General features: G+C 51.3%; 2 protein-coding genes across 5 annotated transcripts in view; both read left to right on the top strand.

Annotated features, from left to right (window-relative positions):
• The window catches only part of LOC136628981 (zinc finger protein 585A-like), a 380809-nt gene that overhangs the window by 138274 nt on the left and 222508 nt on the right, over positions 1-20027 (top strand). The window lies entirely within an intron of this gene.
• On the top strand, positions 4489-9574 carry LOC136629041 (uncharacterized). Of its 2 annotated transcripts, none has more exons than XR_010792901.1 (2): positions 4489-5299; positions 8736-9574. XR_010792901.1 is itself a non-coding variant. In XM_066605163.1 (2 exons), the coding sequence occupies exons 1-2, from the start codon at positions 5164-5166 to the stop codon at positions 8642-8644; spliced, it is 1110 nt and encodes a 369-aa protein (XP_066461260.1). In that variant the 5' UTR covers positions 4489-5163; the 3' UTR covers positions 8645-8652. The 2 variants fall into 2 exon arrangements, 1 of the variants encoding a protein (XP_066461260.1); XM_066605163.1 differs by lacking the exon at positions 8736-9574 and adding an exon at positions 7671-8652.

The raw sequence follows: 20027 nt of genomic DNA, 5'->3' as shown, positions 1-20027 counted from the left end.
TACGCCCCCCCACGTAGATCGAATAAGTAAGCCACCTGCTACTGTGATGTCATCACTGCCATTGTGATGTCATTACTGCTGAGGTAACATGAAAGCTGCGCTGTGATTGGTTGTTATATATTATACCACTGAGCTAACCTAAAAAAGCTGCGCTGTGATTGGTTGTTATCTAGATATATAAAAACGAATGTATGTCTGTCTGTCTTCGCAGCAACGCGACCCCCCCCCCCACGTAGATCGTTCGATTTCCATCACTGCCACTAATTCTCTCACTTCCCAATGTCGTAGAAACATGAAATTTGGCACGAGCATTGATTATGTCAAAAATAGGAAAAGCTAATTGGTCCCAACTCGATTATTCAATTCTATGCGCCAAAGAATTAGCGTCCAAATTTTACGTACGGAATCAAATTCTCTCGCTTCTCAATGTCATAGAAACTTGAAATTTGGCATGAGCATTGATTATGTCAAATATGAAAAGTTAATGGGTCCCAACTCGATTATTCAATTCTAAGCGCCAAAGAATTAGCGTCCACATTTTACGTACGGAATCTAATTTTCTCGCTTCCCAATGTCATAGAAACTTGAAATTTGGCACGGGCATTGAATATGTCATAAATAGGAAACGCTAATCAGTCCCAACTCGATTATTCAATTCTATGCGCCAAAGAATTAGCGTCCACATTTTACGTACGGAATCGAATTCTCTCGCTTCCCAATGTAATAGAAACGTGAAATTTGGCACGAGCATTGAATATGTCATAAATAGGAAAAGTGAATGGGTCCCAACTCGATTATTCAATTCTAAGCGCCAAAGAATTAGCGTCCACATTTTACGTACGGAATCGAATTTTCTCGCTTCCCAATGTCATAGAAACGTGAAATTTGGCACGGGCATTGAATATGTCATAAATAGGAAACGCTAATCGGTCCCAACTCGATTATTCAATTCTATGCGCCAAAGAATTAGCGTCCACATTTTACGTACGGAATCAAATTCTCTCGCTTCCCAATGTAATAGAAACTCGAAATTTGGCACGAGCATTGATTATGTCATAAATAGGAAAAGTTATTGGGTCCCAACTCGATTATTCAATTCTAGGCGCAAAAGAATTGGCGTCCAAATTTTACGTACGGAATCGAATTTTCTCGCTTTCCGGTGTCATAGAAACGTGAAATTTGGCACGAGCATTGATTATGTCATAAATAGGAAAAGTTAATGGGAAGTTGTTGAGTACACTCCTGGGAAGATTACTGGCATAGTACATCTATCCTACGATAGGTGGCGCGCGTGCGAGCATCGTCGACAATTATGCCCCCCCAGACAAAGATCGTTTGATTTCCATCTCAAGTACAAAAGCAAAAGGCATTACGAGCAACGGGATGCGTGTTCAACTACAAAATGATGCATCCGCCGAACGTATCACAAGACAATTCCTGGATATTGAGATTGCTGAGGTAAAATAAAAGCTGTGCTGTGATTGGTTGCTATATATTATACTGCTGAGGTAAAATGAATGCTGCGCTGTGATTCGTTGCTATTTTTTATATTGCTGAGGCAGAATAAAAGTTGCGCTGTGATTGGTTGTTATTTCTCTTACTGATGACGTAACATGAAAGCTGTGCTGTGATTGGTTGTTATATTTTATACTGCTGAGGTAACATATAAGCTGCGCTGTGATTGGGTGTTATATATTATACCACTGAGGTAACCTAAAAAAGCTGCGCTGTGATTGGTTGTTATCTAGATATATAAAAACAAATGTATGTCTGTCTGTCTTCGCAGCAACGCGCGACGGGTAAGCTAGTAGTATATAATTGTTCTCCCTAAGGAGAAAAGAGCGTTTCTGACACTCAAACGTCAAACACATTAAAAAACTTCTTTAAAAAGGCTCTCGCACAAGCTATTCAACCAGTCCTTTCAGAATTAACTAATATAAAAACAGAAATTTAACACATCGGGAACAGAGTGGAAGTTTTGGAAAATACGTGTTTGGATGTTATTACGCAAATGACCTTTCAGATCACGTAATAATGCAAAGAGACCAGATGGATAGAGTACTAACCCTGATAGAAGATCAGGAAAATAGGAGCCGGAGGCATAACAGGATGAAGGGACTACTTGAATCAGTTACACAAGAGACCCTCAGAAATATGGCAATGTCCCTCTTTACAGATCTTCAGGGGGAGGACAGAGCACGCCTCATCCTCATTGAAAGAATACACAGAGTCCTTTGACCCAAACGAAAGGCAGGCGATCCACCAAGGCACGTAATCTGGTTCCTTCTACTCTAGCTAAGAGAAGGCTGCTAAAACCTCTCCTTGAGGCCCTCCGTTCAAATGGGAACAGCTATGCGTACTGCAGGCTTTTTGCTCCAACGGTGCTTAAAGGTAGGAAACGCAGACATACACCGGCAGACTTAAAGCTTGGAATATCCTGGACATAACACCAATCCAGATTCCCTTATGAATGCCTCTCGGGGAGAAGAAGACTCCAGAAATTAAGCAAGCAACTCCCCCTGGAAAGAAGTATCACGATCCAAGTCTCCCAGGAACAGAAGATTTTGAGCTAGGCTGGACTTCCGACAGCACAAATCTAACACGACTATTCCAACACCTGAATCTAAGGGGCCATTTACACGGGATGACTGTCGGGCAAATAATGCCGGACACTCGCCCCTGTGTTACCTCGCTCCTGTGCTATTGCACGGGAGCTAGCAGAGCTGCCTTGCTCATGGAGCGGCCAGCAGGGGGGCGGGGCAGTGCAGGAGATTTCTCTCCTCGCTCCCCCGCCCCTCTCCATTGAGATAACACAGCGGCCATTCACTGCTGAACGTCTGCTGTTTAATCTGAACAGTGAGCTTCTTTGCTCATCTTTTATGCTACATAAACGATGAGCGATGAAGCTCATCGTTCAGATTAAACAGCAGAGGTTCAGTAGTGAATGGCCGCTGTGTTATCTCAATGGAGAGGGGCGGGGAAGCGAGAGGAGGTAAATCTCCTGCACTGCCCGGCCCCCCTGCTGGCCGCTCTGTGAGCGAACCAGCACCAGTAGCTCCCGTGTAACAACACGGGAGTGCGGAAAGACAGGGACGAGTGTCTGGCATCGTTTGCCTGACAGTCGTCCTGTGTAAAGGGACCTTTAGAACCGCCGACCCTCACAAGAGTTGAAACACCCCCACTGCGGAACTTCTCTGATGGCCGTTTTCTTGATCTGGGCACCATTGCAGTTCAAGTGTAGTTGATCTTGCATATTTGTTATTTTTTTTCTTTTCTCTCCCTGCCTCTCTTATATGTTTCCCCAGCAGAGAGACTGGGATTATACCTGCACCAAATGAGGATAATATCCTCAGGAAAGATGACACAGCTGCTCCAGTGGACTTGATTAAACAGTCTATAAGTATTGTCTGCATATGTATTTGCTAATATGTTCCCTAACTGATACCTCTAGTTGAATGCTTTGAATGCCGCGAGCTAACTAAGGATGCGGCACATGACTGGGAACAGGTACAGCAGGGGTTAAGTAGAGCGAGCAAAAGGGGGGTGGAGTTTAGACAGGAAGAGAAAGGGTGGGGGGGGAGCGGAAGGAGCTCAGTCGTGAGACAGGAAGAGACGGGAGAAGACTGGAGAAGAGACAGCAGCAGAAAGAAGATTGCAAAGGGCGAAAAGCGTTTCCAGAAGAGAGGAGAAGAAGTGCGGAAAAGGGAAGGAGTATCCAGCAGAAGAGGAGAAGCGGCGAAGAAATACCTGCAAGCGGCGTGGAAGAGGAGAAGGCAACCGCGTCCGGCGATCCAGAAGTCCCAAGATCGGAGGATGGAGGAGCTGCGAGCCCAGATTCGGGAGGCGATCCAGACGGACGGCGCGGAATGGCTGGAGGAGATCCTCGCAAGCTGCAGATCGGGGTCGGAGTCCGGAAGGCCAGTCGGGCCGGCAGCAGCGTTACCGGCGGCTGCCGAGGGAGCGGAACAGCTGGGGGATGCCGGGCGAGGCCGCCCGAAGAGAAGACGGAACCCCCCTGCGAGGCTCAGTCCGAGCCCCGCCGCCAAGAGGGTCGGCCGCAGGAGCGGCCGCGGCGGAGAGATGTTGCAGGGCGCGGGACGCGCCACGAGGGCGGAGGCGCGAAATTCGAATCGCGCGGCGGTTGGAGCGACCGCGGAGGAGCAGCGGGAACAGCCGGGCGGCAGTCCGCAAAACAGCAGAGGGGCACCGGCAGCATCAAGCAGGGGCTCCGGGTCCAGGAGCCAGCGCGCAGTCGGGCGCACGGCAGCAGGAGACACCGGCAGCATGGAGCAGCAAGGGAGGCACGTGCCACGTGCAGACGCATGGCGGGAAGGCAGGCAAGATGGCGGCAGAGCAAGGCAGCAGCGCCAGGTACCGGGGAGGAGGGGGGGAGGAGCGTCCTCAGAGGGCCAGGTGGCCAGGCACTTAAATCCATTACCCGGGAAGTATAACCCTGGGGGGGGGAGGGATAGGGGATACAGCCCGGCCACCAGCTCTACCGGCAGTGCAGCCACCAGGGCAGGGAGCGCTCAGGGAGTTAGGGAAAGTGGGGAGATTATAGGAGAAGCGGGGATCCCATTTGTTTCCCTTGTCCCGGAGGGTCCATCGGCCGGGTCTTATGCGAGTCACCCTATACATGAGCAACGACATAGCCGGTATGTAACTTACATCCCGCCCGCTGGCACCGGGTACATAGTCAGCACCCAGACCCGTGAGCATAGCGGTCGCGCGGCTCACAGATATCACCTTCCACAGCAGCAAGCGATAGCGCCCCCTAGCTCACAGAGACTTTGTTATGTCAACCCACGTTTCGTGGTGGCAACATCGTCAGGTGGGGGGGATTCCTCACAGGGCTACGCCAGTCGCGCAAGCGGCAACAGGCAAGGTTTGGGTGCCAAGCGTAGGCAACGCGAGAGAGCTAGGAGGGCAAGGTATCAGCAAAGGCGTGAGAATGAGCTTGCGAGAGTAGGAGCGCAAGCAAGCGAGAGCATAAGGAGGCCGAGCGGAGAGTCTCTGGGCGACGGATCCAGGAGTCCAGGTGTGCGGCACCACCAGGATACTTACCGCCATGCGGAACCTCCGCCAACACCTTCAACAAACAGGCACAACATACGCCACAGGAGGCGGGATACACCCCCGGGACGGCCAGAGCGGGGCCACCTTATGATAGCGGGAGGATATGCGACAAACGACGCTCCGCATGTGAGTTCGCGGCAGCCATCGAGCAGCAGAGGCAGGAGCCCTGGGAGAAGGACGGCAGGGACCTCGCCCTTGGCGATGCCGGAGGACGGTCGTGCCGGTGAGTCAGACTGTTTAAATGCTTGGAAAAATGTAATGGATCCCGCCAAGGTGGCGGAGAAAAACGATTTGGTGTTAGTATTAAAATCGGTTTTGAGTAAAATGGATAAAAAAGAGGTTTTATCGGTGTCCTGTGGATCCCCGGGGGGCGCGGGCCCACCCGTGGGGCAGGAGGGTGGCTTAACAGCCGGAGGTGAAGTGGACCCGATGGAAGGGTTGAGATACGCAGACTCGTTGTTCTGCGGGGTTGCCCCCTTGGGGGTCGGTGTGTCGGATGATCTTCTCGATAAGATCCGGAAAGGTGTTTATGTGGACATTTGGTCTCTGTTGTCTCCGGACCATGTGACGGTGGATAAAGAGAGGGTGTCGGATCGTGTGGATAAAAAATCGAAGGTCGCTAAGACTTTCTGTAATTGGGTTCAAGCGTTTACGGTTTTGGCGTACGTTACATGCCAACAGTACCCTAAGAAAGGTCCCGAGATGTTGGTCTATCTTAACACCATTTTCAGTGCATATAAGTTGCACGGAGGCACCGCGTGGTGGCGCTACGACGAGGACTTTCGTCGGCGCGTGTCGGGTACGGCCGTGAGTTGGGCGACAAAAGCGACCGATGTATGGTTGCAACTCATTTTAGCCCAACGCCCGCAAAAACCTACCTTTCAAGGGGGGGCCGCGGGGGGCGGGCAACAGCCCCCTGCGGCCTCTCCGCGGCAAAACGGGTCATGCTGGCTCTATAATGAGGGCCACTGTCGGTTTTTCGCGACGTGCAAGTTTAGGCACGAATGTTCGGTCTGCGGAGGACAACACTCCGCGGTGCGCTGCTTCAAAAAACAGAGACTGCCAGTCACCGGGGGCGGTGCCAGTGGAGCACCGAACCCCGGTGAAAAGCAAGTACCTCTTCCAGTGGCTCGACAGATACCACAGGAGGGAGGAAGCAAGAATCCTTAGGCAAGGTTTTACCGACGGTTTTTTAATCCCCTTTTCATTTCAACCTTCTTCCACCTTGTGCGCAAATTTAAAGTCGGCCCTGGATAATATAGTATTGGTAAGAGAAAAGGTCAACAAAGAGGTGTCGGCGGGCCGCATGGCGGGCCCCTTCGACGAACCACCGTTCGCGAACTTGCGGGTCTCACCGTTGGGGCTAGTCCCTAAGAAAGAGGCGGGCAAGTTCCGATTGATCCATCATCTATCCTTCCCAAAAGGGGAGTCGGTAAATGATGGCATTACAAAGGAACAAGCATCGGTGGTTTATGCGTCATTTGATCAGGCGGTCGCTTTGGTCAGAGCAGCGGGTAAGCGGGCACAGTTAGCGAAAGCCGACATTGAGTCGGCTTTTCGGCTACTTCCAATTCACCCTGAGTGTTTCCACTTGTTGGGTTGCAAGGTAGATAATCAGTTCTTTTATGATATGTGTCTGCCGATGGGCTGCTCGATTTCGTGCTATTACTTCGAGCTTTTCAGTTCATTCCTGGAATGGATGCTCAGGTTCGAAACGGGCATCACATCGGTGACGCACTACCTTGACGATTTTCTGTTTGTCGGTACGGAGGCATCGGGCACCTGCGAGTTTTTGTTACGCACATTTCGGTCATTGATGCAGGAGGCGGGGGTCCCGTTGTCTGAGGAAAAGACCATGGGCCCGGTGACAAGGTTAACGTTCCTAGGAATCGAGATCGACACCGAGGAAATGGTTTTTAGATTACCGATCGAAAAAATTGCCCGCCTCCGGCAGACGGTTAACGATGTCGTACGGTGTAAAAAAAGTTTCGCTGCGCCAAATACAGGTCCTCTTGGGTTTATTGAACTTTGCGTGCAAAGTGATACCCATGGGTCGCGTTTTTTCACGGAGGCTGTCGCTAGCGACGGTGGGTGTAAAGGAGCCGCATCTTTTTATTAGAGTCACGCCCGGGATTCGAGGGGATTTACACACATGGAAAATCTTCTTGGAAGCGTTCAATGGGCACGTGGTGTGCCCTAAGGAAGAGTGGTCGGGTACAGGTCTTAGCCTGTCCGCGGACGCTGCAGGGTCTACCGGATTTGGGGTTATTTTCCGGAACCACTGGTGCAGGGAACCATGGCCAGTATCCTGGATAACTAAGCGGTGGAATCAAAACATTACTTTATTGGAGTTTTTCCCGTTGGTGGTGGCTGTGGAACTATGGGGTGAGGAGTTACAAGATCACAAAGTGTGTTTTTGGTCTGATAATGCTGCGGTGGTGCACATTATTAATCGGCAGTCTTCATCTTCCCCACCGGTGTTGGCACTCGTGAGACATGTGGTCTTGAGATGTTTACAGCGTAATATATATTTACGGTCAAAGCATGTGCCGGGATATAAAAATGTGGCAGCTGACGCGCTCTCTCGTTCGCAGATGGAGCGGTTCAGAGAGCGGCACCCTCAGGCGGATGCGTTGGGAGTACGCTGCCCGCTTTTCTTGTGGGATCTGGCAGAACAGAGCTGCTGAAGCTTGTCGAGTCATCCGTGACAGTGGGAACCTGGAAAAACTATAATGCGGTGTGGAAAAAATGGTTGTGTTGTACGGATGGCAGGGTAGCTGGGGGCGAGAGGGCCCGGTCAGCTACCCTGGATATGTTAGCGTCCCTACGGGCGGGACGGGCGTCGGTGGATGCGGCGAAAAAGCATCTTGCGGGCGTCGCTTTTTTGCTAAAGTTGCACGGGTTCAGAGACGTGACAAAAGAGTTCGTTTTTCGCCAGATAGTGCGCGGGTGGAAGAAAGAAAAGGCCGGCTCGGATGCCCGCCGCCCGATTACTTACCGGTTGTTGTGCAAGTTATTGGACACTTTGGAGGTCACGTGCTGCAACGGGTACGAGGTTTTACTGTTTAGGACGGCGTTCTTGCTGGCATTTTTTGCGGCGCTCAGGATCGGCGAGTTAGTCCCGAAGAGCAAGTTTATGCCGGGAGGTCTTATGTTTGACGATGTGGTACCGGTAGACGACGGGATACGGGTCAGGATTAAAAAATCAAAAACCGACGTTTTCGGTAGAGGTGAGTGGGTGCCGATCTCGCGGCTAGGCGCCGTTTGGTGCCCAGTAGACACGGTAGCCAATTACATGGCAACAAGGCCGGCGGGGGAGCAGTTTTTGGTTCACGCATCCGGCCTCCCCCTCACCAGGTTTCAGGTAACGGCGGGGTTAAAATCGGCTTTGAGGTCTGTGGGCCTCGATCCGAAGGAATTCGGAACCCACTCCTTCAGAATCGGTGCGGCCACGTCGGCAGATGCGGGTGGAATGAACGAAGACGGGGTAAAACGGCTTGGGAGATGGAAGTCCCAGGCATATAAGTCTTATGTGCGACCCGATCTGGCGGTGCGAGATTTAAGTTAGGGTCAAAAGGCCCCTCGTTTTTCTTTAAGTGTGAGGCAGTGTCCTTCAAGTTGGTTGCCCTTGTTTTGTTTTTCTTGTTTTTTATTTGCAGCAGCAGAACCGTGGAAGGTACACATAGTCGGGCATTCCTATATTCACTGGGCACAAAGGAGGGCAGCAGTACGCCCGTTGGGATCGGAGCTAGGCCTACCCGGAACATCCGTAACCTGGCACGGAGTCCGGGGGCTAAGATGGCCCGACATGTGGAAGCTGGTGGTGGACATAGCCAGAAGTACCCCCCGGAAAGTGGTGTTGGTGGTTCACGCCGGGGGGAATGATCTCGGGAAAGCAAAGACACGAGACCTGTTGGTCATCATGAAACAGGACTTACTGCGTTTTCGGGAATGTTTTAATGGATGCATCATCGTGTGGTCTGACATTGTCGCGAGGAGGCTCTGGAATGGAGCAAGGAGCCTGGAAGCGGTGGACAGAGCCAGGAGGCTGATCAACATGCGGATGTCGCAGTTTGTTCACTCTATCGGAGGGGTGGCGGTGCGCCATTGGGAGCTGGAAGAGAAGGAAAAGGGGGCATTGAGGAGGGACGGTGTTCACCTCAATGAGGTAGGGTTGGATACGTTCCTATCCGGCTTGCAGGATGGGGTCGAGAAAGCTTTAGCTCGGGTTGGTGGGGTGGGGACGGAATGAGCCGTAGTAACGCGGCACATCCCGTGTGGCCCGGATTTTTTGTCCATGCTGTGAGGAAGTAGAGGAGGGTTTGCAAGCCGAAGGAACGGGGCTTACAAACGTCCTCAGTGGACTGTTTATGGACTTTAAAGTTTTAGCATACGGACAGCATGGACGGTTTTTTCTATAAAGTTTTTCAATAAAGTTTTTTGATATTCGTTAATAAATAAAAGCTGTGGCCTACCCCACAATTGGCAGAAACAAGAAGTTGTAAGTATTGGTTATTTAGTAGATAAGTGAGCGGGTAAAGGATTGTGAGTGTTCCCAGTCTTGAATGCCGCGAGCTAACTAAGGATGCGGCACATGACTGGGAACAGGTACAGCAGGGGTTAAGTAGAGCGAGCAAAAGGGGGGTGGAGTTTAGACAGGAAGAGAAAGGGTGGGGGGGGAGCGGAAGGAGCTCAGTCGTGAGACAGGAAGAGACGGGAGAAGACTGGAGAAGAGACACCCGCCCACCCGCCCTGGAAGGATAGGGGAGAGGTGGGATGGTTATGAAGGACTATCGTTGGAAGTTGTCACAGCTGTTTTTGGCCCGGATTTTTTGTCCATGCTGTGAGGAAGTAGAGGAGGGTTTGCAAGCCGAAGGAACGGGGCTTACAAACGTCCTCAGTGGACTGTTTATGGACTTTAAAGTTTTAGCATACGGACAGCATGGACGGTTTTTTCTATAAAGTTTTTCAATAAAGTTTTTTGATATTCGTTAATAAATAAAAGCTGTGGCCTACCCCACAATTGGCAGAAACAAGAAGTTGTAAGTATTGGTTATTTAGTAGATAAGTGAGCGGGTAAAGGATTGTGAGTGTTCCCAGTCATTCTGGGGGGATGTTTCTGATGTCTCTTGGAGTAAACTTACTGGTTGACGGGCCTATCCTTGGCTCTTGCACCCCGCCATTCCTTCCTCTTCTCCCCACTTCTGAACCGGGCGGTCCCTGGGGTGTCCTTAAGGCTTCCTTGGGCGGACCTAACTCCGCTTGCCGGCCCAGTGTTAAGGCTGTTTGGGAGAGTGGTTGACTCTCTTATGGCGAAGAGCTGTACAAGCAGTCCTGTTTGGCCCCAACCTGAGGGGTGGATTTCTGACCTAATTAGGCAGGGGGCACGGAGGTCCCCTGGTGGGGATATTGGGGGCACGTGGGTGACTTCTCCTTCGAGGTGGCTCCCTCCGGGTCACCGATAACTCATAACTACTGGAATTTAATCTGTTACCTTGCATGTTTATTATCTGTTTAGATTCTTGTTTGACGTGTTAAAACATAGCTTCACAGGCCAAAAAATAGGAAAGATAGATCCCTACTAGAGATGAGCGAGCGTACTCGTCCAAGCTTGATGCTCGTTCGAGTATTAGGGTGTTCGAGACGCTCGTTACTCGAGACGAGCACCACGCGGCACTCGACTCCATTACATTTCCTTTCCTGAGAAATTTGCGCCCTTTTCTGGCCAATAGAAGCACAGGGAAGGCATTACAACTTCCTCCTGTGACGTTCCAGCCCTATCCCACCCCCTGCAGTGAGTGGCTGGCGAGACCAAGTGACCCCCGAGTATTTAAATCAGACCTGCCCGCGGCTCGCCACAGACAGAGGCTAAGAGAGATCAGTGAAAGTGCTGATGCTGCTATAGGGAAAGTGTTAGCGTCTTCAAGAACCACAATGTTCCTTCTTAGGGCCACAGCTCACCTAGTGCATTACTGCTGTGGGTGCTGGGAGCAGTTTTGCACTTTAAAAAAAAAAAATTTATGTATATCGGGCGTGCAGGCTGTAGCGTTCTAAGGCTGCAGTCTGTACTTGAGTATAGGGGCAGTATTGGTCAGGCAGGGACAGTGGTAGTGTAGAATCCTGTCTACAAGAACCCCAACGGTTCTTCTTAGGGCAACCTGTTACCGTGTGCATTTAACTCCGTGGTTGCTGGGAGTTGTAGTACCTCAGTATTGCACAGTAGAGCCTGCGTGCAGCCTTCATTTAAACATTTTTCTGTCCGCATTTTGCGTTGCGTCAGTTCAGTCTGCCTCTAAGTGTACGCCAAGAAACCACAAATTTTCTATGCCGCTCTGTGTTATACGTGTGCTGTCTGACAATTGCACGGTGTGTCAGGCGCCCATACATTGAAAGTGCAATACACACTGCATAGCCTCAGCCTGCATTGCCTAGAAAAAACAGGAGATTTAAAAAAGAAATCCTTTTTACGGCTACCGGTGACCCAGTGCATGTGCCTGCGTGGCCTGTGGGACTTCACTCCCATCCAAACTGCATAGTTCACAGCTAGGCCTAAGTGCAGCCTTCATTATAATTTATCTCTGGCTTCATTTTGCGTTATATTACCGCTGGCAGCCCCCAACTGCGCGGCAATAATTCACAAACATTTTTACACCGCTCTGTCTCTGCTCGATTCTTAATCCACCATGCTGAGGGGTAGGGGTAGGGGTAGAGGACGTGGACGCGGTCGAGGACGCGGAGGTCCACATGAGGGTGTGGGCATAGGCCGAGTTCCTGGTCCAGGTAAATCGCAGCCGGCTGCTGCGGGAGTAGGAGAGAGGACAGTTTCTGGGGTCCCCAGCTTTATATCGCAATTTTTGGGTCCACGTCGTAGACCTTTATTAAAAAATGAGCAGTGTGAGCAGGTCCTGTCGTGGATGGCAGAAAGTGCATCCAGCAATCTATCGACCATTCAGTCTTCTACGCCGTCCACTGCTGCAACTCTGAATCCTCTGGCTGCTGCTCCTCCTTCCTCCCAGCCTCCTCACTCCATGAAAATGACACATTCTGAGGAGCAGGCAGACTCCCAGGAACTGTTCTCGGGCCCCTGCCTAGATTGGGCAGCAATGGTTCCTCTCCCACCGGAGGAGTTTGTCGTGACTGATGCCCAACCATTGGAAAGTTCACGGGGTCCGGGGGATGAGGCTGGGGACTTCCGGCAACTGTCTCAAGAGCTTTCAGTGGGTGAGGAGGACGATGACGATGAGACACAGTTGTCTATCACTCAGGTAGTAGTAATTGGAGTAAGTCCGAGGGAGGAGAGCACAGAGGATTCGGAGGAAGAGCAGCAGGACGATGAGGTGACTGACCCCACCTGGTGTGATAAGCCAACTGAGGACAGGTCTTCAGAGGGGGAGGCAATTGCAGCCGCAGAACAGGTTGGAAGAGGCAGTGGGGTGGCCAGGGGTAGAGGCTGGGCCAGAGCGAATAATGCACCAGCTGTTTCCCAAAGCACCCCCTCGCTCCAAGCCACGGTGCAGAGGCCAAGGTGCTCTAAGGTGTGGCAGTTTTTCACTGAGACTGCGGACGACCGACAAACAGTGGTGTGCAGGATGCACAGGCATATGATGGCCAAGCACCCCACAAAGTGGGACGAAGGCCGTTCACCGCCTCCAGCTTGCGCCACTGCCTCTCCCCCTGGGCCCCACCCTGCCACTGAGATCCAACCCACCTCTCACGACACAGGCACGACTGTCTCCTGGCCTGGACCCACACCCTCACCTTCGCTGTCCTTGGCCCCATTCAGCAATGTCTCTCAACGCAGCGTCCAGCTGTCGCTAAGAGAATCGTTGAAGCGAAAGCGTAAATACGCCGCCACACACCCGCACGCTCAAGCTTTAAATGTCCACATAGCCAAATTGATCAGCCTGGAGATGCTCCCCTACAGGCTAGTGGAAACTGAGGCTTTCCAAAACATCATAGTGGCGGCAGCCCCACGCTACTCTGTCCTCAGTCGTCACTATTTTTCACGGTGTGCCGTCCCAGCCCTGCACGACCACGTCTCACGCAACATTGTACTGCGCCCTCACCAACTCGGTTATTGCCAAGGTCGACTTAACAACAGACACGTGGACAAGCACAGGCGGGCAGGGCCACTATATCTCCCTGACGGCACATTGGGTGAATTTAGTGGAGGCTGGGACCGAGTCAGAGCCTGGGAATGCTCACGTCCTACCCACCCCCAGAATTGCGGGCCCCAGCTCGGTGGTGGTATCTGCGGCGGTGTATGCTTCCTCCACTAAACCAGCCTCCTCCTCCTCCTCCTAAGCAACCTCTGTCTCGCAATCAAGATGTGTCAGCAGCAGCACGTCGGCAGCAGTCGGTGTCGCGCGGCGTGGCAGCACAGCGGTGGGCAAGCGTCAACAGGCCGTGCTGAAACTACTCAGCTTAGGAGAGAAGAGGCACACGGCCCACGAACTGCTTCAGGGTCTGACAGAGCAGACGACTGCTGGCTTTTGCCGCTGAGCCTCCAACCGGGCATGGTCATGTGTGACAACGGCCGTAACCTGGTGGCGGCTCTGCAGCTTGGCAGCCTCACGCACGTGCCATGCCTGGCCCATGTCTTTAATTTGGTGGTTCAGCGGTTTCTGAAAAGCTACCCACGCTTGTCAGACCTGCTCGGAAAGGTGCGCTGGGTCAGCGAACATTTCCGCAAGTCCAACACGGACGCTGCCACCCTGCGCACCCTGCAACATCGGTTTAATCTGCCAGTGCACCGACTGCTTTGCGACGTGCTGACACGGTGGAACTCTACGCTTCACATGTTATCCCGGCTGTATGAGCAGCGTAGAGCTATAGTGGAATACCAACTCCAACATGGGCGGCAAAGTGGGAGTCAGCCTCCTCAATTCTTTACAGAGTAGTGGGCCTGGATGGCAGATATCTACCAGGTCCTTGGAAACTTTGAGGAGGAGTCCACCCTGATGGTGAGCGGCGATGCTGCAATCATTAGCGTCACTATTCCTCTGCTATGCCTGTTGAGAAGTTCCCTGCAAAGCATAAGGGCTGATGCTTTGCGGGCGGAAACGGAGGCGGGGGAAGACAGTATGTCGCTGGATAGTCAGAGCACCCTCATGTCTATATCTCAGTGCGTGGAGGTGGAGGAGGAGGAGCCTGAAGAGGAAGAGACAGCTGGGCCGACTGCAGAGGGTACCCATGCTGCTTGCCTCTCATCCATTCAGCGTGTATGGCCTGAGGAGGTGGAGGAGGAGGAGGAGGATCCTGAAAGTGATCTTCCTAGTGAGGACAGCCATGTGTTGCGTACAGGTACCCTGGCACACATGGCTGACTTCATGTTAGCATGCCTTTCTCGTGACCCTCGCGTTAGACGCATTCTGGCCACTACGGATTACTGGGTGTACACACTGCTTGACCCACGGTATAAGGATAACCTTTCCACTCTCATTCCCGAAGAGGAAAGGGGTTTGAGAGATGCAATACCACAGGGCCCTGGTGGACAAACTGATGGTAAACTTCCCATCTGACAGCGCTAGTGGCAGAAGGCGCAGTTCTGAGGGCCAAGTAGAAGGGGAGGCGCGGAGATCAGGCAGCATGTTCAGCGCAGGCAGGGGAACACTCTCAAAGGCCTTTGCCAGCTTTATGACTCCCCAGCAAGACTGTGTCACCACTCCCCAGTCAAGGCTGAGTCGGCGGGAGCACTGTAAGAAGATGGTGAGGGAGTAAGTAGCCGATTACACGACCGTCCTCCCTGACGCCTCTGCTCCGTATAACTACTGGGTGTCAAAGCTGGACACTTGGCCCGAACTCGCGCTGTATGCCCTGGACGTGTTGGCGTGCCCTGTGGCTAGCGTCTTGTCAGAGAGGGTGTTTAGTGCGGCTGGGGGAATCATCACGGATAAGCGTACCCACCTGTCAACTGACAGTGCCGACAGGCTTACACTCAAGATGAACAAAGCCTGGATTTCCCCAGACTTCTCTTCTCCACCAGCGGACAGCAGCGCTACCTAAATAACTTTGTCAGTCTGTGTATGGTATTCGTCCTCCTCCTCCGGCTCCTCCTCCTGAAACCTCTCGTAATCACCGCGAACGGGCAATTTTTCTGTGGGCCAAAAGGCTCATATAACTTTTCTAAACAATATTTATCTGTTTCAATTCTCATTAAAGCATTGAATCTTCCACCTGAACCAATTGTTTTTTAGACTGGGCTGCCTCCAGGCCTAGTTAAAAATTAAGCCACAGTACGCTAAGCGATTAATGGGTTTCACCTGCCCTCTGGGTTGGGCATGGGCAATTTTTCTGGGGTACATTTGTACTGTCGGTACAACAATTTTTCGGGCCCTCGCCTACAATATAATCCAAGTAATTTTATGGGCTTCGCCTGCACTCATGGTACACCACTGTGTCTGGGGTTGGCCTACACTTTTGCTACAGAAATGTAACTCTGTTCTGCCTACCTATACTTCTGCCACAGTAATGCTACAGGGGTCTGACTATACTTCAGCAACAGAAATGTTACTTCGGTCTGCCGATACTTCTGCTCCTGAAATGTTACCTTGGTTGGCGTATACTGTTACTACTGTAATTTTACTAATACTGGGCTCTGCCCATGATGCTTCAACGGAAATGTTACTAGGGCAGGTCTATACTGCTATAACAGAAATGTAACTAATAGTGGGCTCTGCCCATACTGCTTCTACGTTAATGTTACTGGGGCCTGTCTATACTGCTACTACTGAAATCTTACCAATACTATGCTCTCCCTTCACTGCTGCCAGGGAAATGTTTATCTGCTGCTTTGCCCATACTGTTTCTACGTAAATGTTACTGGGGTCTGCCTATACTGCTACTACTGCTATGTTACAGGGTTGTGGAAACGGAGGCTTCCCAAAGACATGATGGTGGCGAGGCCGCCCTACTAGGTACCCAAGCGCGATAACTTTCCAGTGACGCGGTCACTGGGAAGGTGCATATAACCACGGACACGGGGACAGGACACGTACTGCCTCAAAAACATCCCTGTCCTCCTCCTCCAACAATGAAAACATTCTTGGCAAATGCTTTCACAGTGGTCCGTCTGGTGGCAGTCCAAGAATTTCACCTTAAACGACACAATAAGAAAGCCCCCCACCACGGCCCACTTAATCCTGGCCACATTCTGAAAACCAACTAAATAAAACCGCGCTACTATATCCACAGTCGCGACCACTATCCCACCAACGCGGTTACTGGTAAGGTGCATATAACCATGGACACGGGGACAGGACACGTACTGCCTCAAAAACATCCTCCTCCTCCTCCTCCAACAATGAAAACATTCTTGGCCGAACCCCACCTGTATGTATCAGACGTTAGCTTTGCTGTCCAGGGCACTGCAATGGGATTTATTTATGTACCGCCGGTGGGTTCCAGGGAGCCAGCCATGCTGTGGGTCCACAGGGACTTCACATAGGGGAGCTGTTCCTGCCTGTGTCTATGTATTAAAAACCCCGGTCAGACTGGGGCATGCAGTGTGGGCCGAAGCCCACCTGTATTTAATCTGACGTTACCTCAGCTATGCAGGGCAATGCAATGGGATTTATTGATGTACCGCCGGTGGCTTCCTGGGACCCACAAATGCTGTGGGTGCACACTGAATTCCCATTGCGGAGTTGTACCTGCCTGTGTATACTTATTAAAAAAAACAGTCTGACTCGGGCATGCAATGCGGGCCGAAGCCCACCTGCATTTAATCTGACGTTAGCTCTGCTGTCCAGGGCACTGCAATGGGATACATTTATGTACAGCCGGTGGGTTCCAGGGAGCCACCCATGCTGTGGGTCCACACGGACTTCACATAGGGGAGTTGTATCTACCTGTGTCTACTTATAAAAAACCCCGGTCTGACTGGGGCATGCAGTGTGGGCCGAAGCCCACCTGTATTTAATCTGACGTTAGCTCTACTATCCGGGGCACTGCATTGGGACAAACTACAGGAGCAATACAGCGCTAATGAGACGTGCACAGCTACGCCAGCATTGGAGTCCGCTGTAGACCCGCGATTGCTGAGGGTTTGTGCAGAGGCCTATGTCCTGGGTGCAGTGAAAGTCCGCTTCCTGCCTAGGATTGCTGAAGCTGTGGGCCGAGGCCTATGTCGTAGACGCGGTGCAAGTCTGCCATGTTTGGCCGCTCAGTTCAATTTTTTGTTCATGTCTTGGGCTTCCTAGGACCCCCCTATGCTGTTGGTGCCCACTTAGTTCCCATCGCGGTGTTTGACCTGTCTGGCACAAAGACACTGACTGACTTGGGTAGGGGCAGAGCGCAGATGGCTTTTCCCTTGCAGTGTGGATTGAGCTATGCGACACCTTGACAGAATGAATACTGTGTGGCACATGGATTCCCCATTGCTATGCCCACGTTTGCAGCTCCTGACGGAGGTGGCACAGGATTGCATTTCTCATTGCTTCTGTACTGCATTGTGGGCTATCGCCCCGCCCCTTTTAAAGAGGGTCGCTGCCTGGCCCTGCCAACCCTCTGCAGTGTGTGCCTCCGGTTCCTCCTCATGGCAGACGCACTTATAAATAGACATGAGGGTGGTGTGGCTATGAGGCCAGCGTGTGGCATGAGGGCAGCTGAAGGCTGGGCAGGGACACTTTGGTGTGCGCTGCAGATGCTGGGTCGTGCGGGGGGGTTGGGCAGCATGTAACCCAGGAGAAGTGGCAGCGGAGTGTCATGCAGGCAGTGATTGTGCTTGGTTGGAGGTACTGTGGTGCTTAGCTATGGTGTGGCTTACTAATGAGGGTTTGTCCGAAGTAAAAACTGTTAGGGGGGGCCCACTCTTGCCGCTATTGTGGCTTAATAGTGGGACCTTGGAACTTGAGATGCAGCCCAGCATGTTGCCCCTCGCCTGCCCTATCCTTTTCTGTGTCGTTTCCAGCACTCTCTTGGGTTTTCCAGATTTTCACCAATGAAAACCTTAGCGGAGCATGGGGGATATACAAAAATGCTCGAGTCGCCCATTGATTTCAATGGGGTTCGTTACTCGAAATGAACCCTCGAGTATCACGGAAAGTTCGACTCGAGCAACGAGCACCTGAGCATTTTGGTGCTCGCTCATCTCTAGTTATTATCAAGTATAAACAGGTTACACAATCTGTCTCCTCCCAGGGAGACAAAAGCATAGCACCTACTACTGCAGAAATACCTATGGTACAATTGACTAGAGTATGCAGGTTAGATAAGACTTCTTAGAGGATCCACTGGTGCATACTTATGTCAGTGTAATAAGGTGAGGGGAGGAGGCTGGAAGGTAGGGTGGGAGGGGATGACAGTGATCATGTAAAGTTAAAAAAAAGTGTAAAAAGTAAAAAAAAAAAAGTGTAAAAAGTAAAAAAAAAAAAGTGTAAAAAGTAAAAATAAAAGTTTAAAAAAGTTTTAAAAAGTTAAAAAAGCTTGCATTTCATCTCCCCCCACGGATCATATATGTGAGGGAGGATGAAATGACGTACCTAAGGCCCACGGATTTATCCGCGGACCTTACCCCAGCTTCTGCGCACGCTGCCGTCACCACAATGGCAGGCGCATGCGCAAAAGCTATGATAATTTAAAATCTCCCTGCTCCTGGCTACAAAACTTAGCCAAGAGCCTGGAGATTTCACGGGGGGCCGCGGTGAGCGGTTCCTGATCACGTGTTCGCCGTTATCGAATGGATAATGGCGATCACGTAAAAGTTAAAAAAAGGTGCAGCTTCATCTCCCCTCACCGATGCAATCTTCCTCCGTGAACTTTCCCGGATTCTGCACATGCGACCGCCGGCAAAACACCGGACCCATTCGCAGGAGTCGGGGAGCCCAGGAAAATTAAAATTTCCTTGCTCCCAGGCGACCAATGGTCTCCTGAGAGCCTGGAGCAGTGACGGGTGGCCTCGTTGAGCGGTCGCCGGTCACGTAATAAAAAGGTAGCGATCTACCTTAGGCCGGTCTCACATGTATGTATCTAGCAGCGCGCTACTATGCTAGGGAAGCAGAGGGCCGGCATCAAGTCTCGCGCGATGTGACTAGTGATGCTTTTTGTTGTTATAGCAACATAGGCTCGGCATTCCAGGAGATCATGTGACCGGACTGCCGGGACCAAATCCCGCGTTATGTTTCTAGCAGCGTGCTACTATGCTAGTGAAGCAGAGAGCCGGCATCAAGTCTCGCGTGATGTGACTAGCGACGCGTCACACGATCGGACGGCCGGGTGAAGTCCGCGCATGTGCAACTACATTTACTCGTGAGAGATGAAGACCATGACAGGATGCAGCGTGATTGGTCTATGCAGGACGAGCCCCAGACGGAAATAGGCGGAACTCCAGGTATAAGAACCTGGTAATGTGTGTTACTGACCATCTCTGTTCATTTACCAGTGACCGCCCGGGTGGCCGGTTACGTTTTTTTGTGCTCCATCCTGATGACACAACCGTTCTACCTGGTTGTAGAAACGCGTTGGTGGAGCTGGAAGAGATGGGCTGTTAGGGCTTAATCTCTCCAGACTTTATGAACTTAGAGACAGATGAGTGTTACCATCATAGCTCACAATTAGTCTCAGAGACAGAGATTTTTATATAGTGGACATTAATACAGCTAAGAACTTATGGAATGCGATATAATGACTAGGTTATAAACTGCTGTGTCTATCTAGAAGATAATCTCTGCATCTCCAATGGGATGCATGGAGTAGTTAGACAAGTGGTTTATATGTGATTCCCTGACCTAACTGTATCTGATTGCATCAAAAAGGAACATTGATGCAACCAGAATGACCAGTGAACGGTGATATACATTGGATGACACCGTAAAGAAAGGTGACCATCACCGTTAAGGAATCCTTTTAGGCACCAAGGAATTTTATTGGTGCCTTATGGGATACTGATGTACTGTACTCAGACAAGAGAATTGATGTGAGTTGAGTAAAAGTGGATGGTGCTATATCAGGGT

Source organism: Eleutherodactylus coqui, chromosome 5 (genome assembly GCF_035609145.1).
Source record: "Eleutherodactylus coqui strain aEleCoq1 chromosome 5, aEleCoq1.hap1, whole genome shotgun sequence".
Taxonomy (NCBI): Eukaryota; Metazoa; Chordata; class Amphibia; order Anura; family Eleutherodactylidae; genus Eleutherodactylus; species Eleutherodactylus coqui.
Note: the sequence above shows the minus strand (reverse complement) of the source record. Positions and strands in the feature narration are given on the sequence as shown.

Coding starts and splice junctions, on each gene's coding strand:
- LOC136629041 (XM_066605163.1), top strand. CDS start 5,164: ATGATAGCGGGAGGATATGCGACAAACGACGCTCCGCATGTGAGTTCG. Junction 5,300..7,670: donor GCCGGAGGACGGTCGTGCCG/GTGAGTCAGACT, acceptor TCTCGTTCGCAG/ATGGAGCGGTTCAGAGAGCG.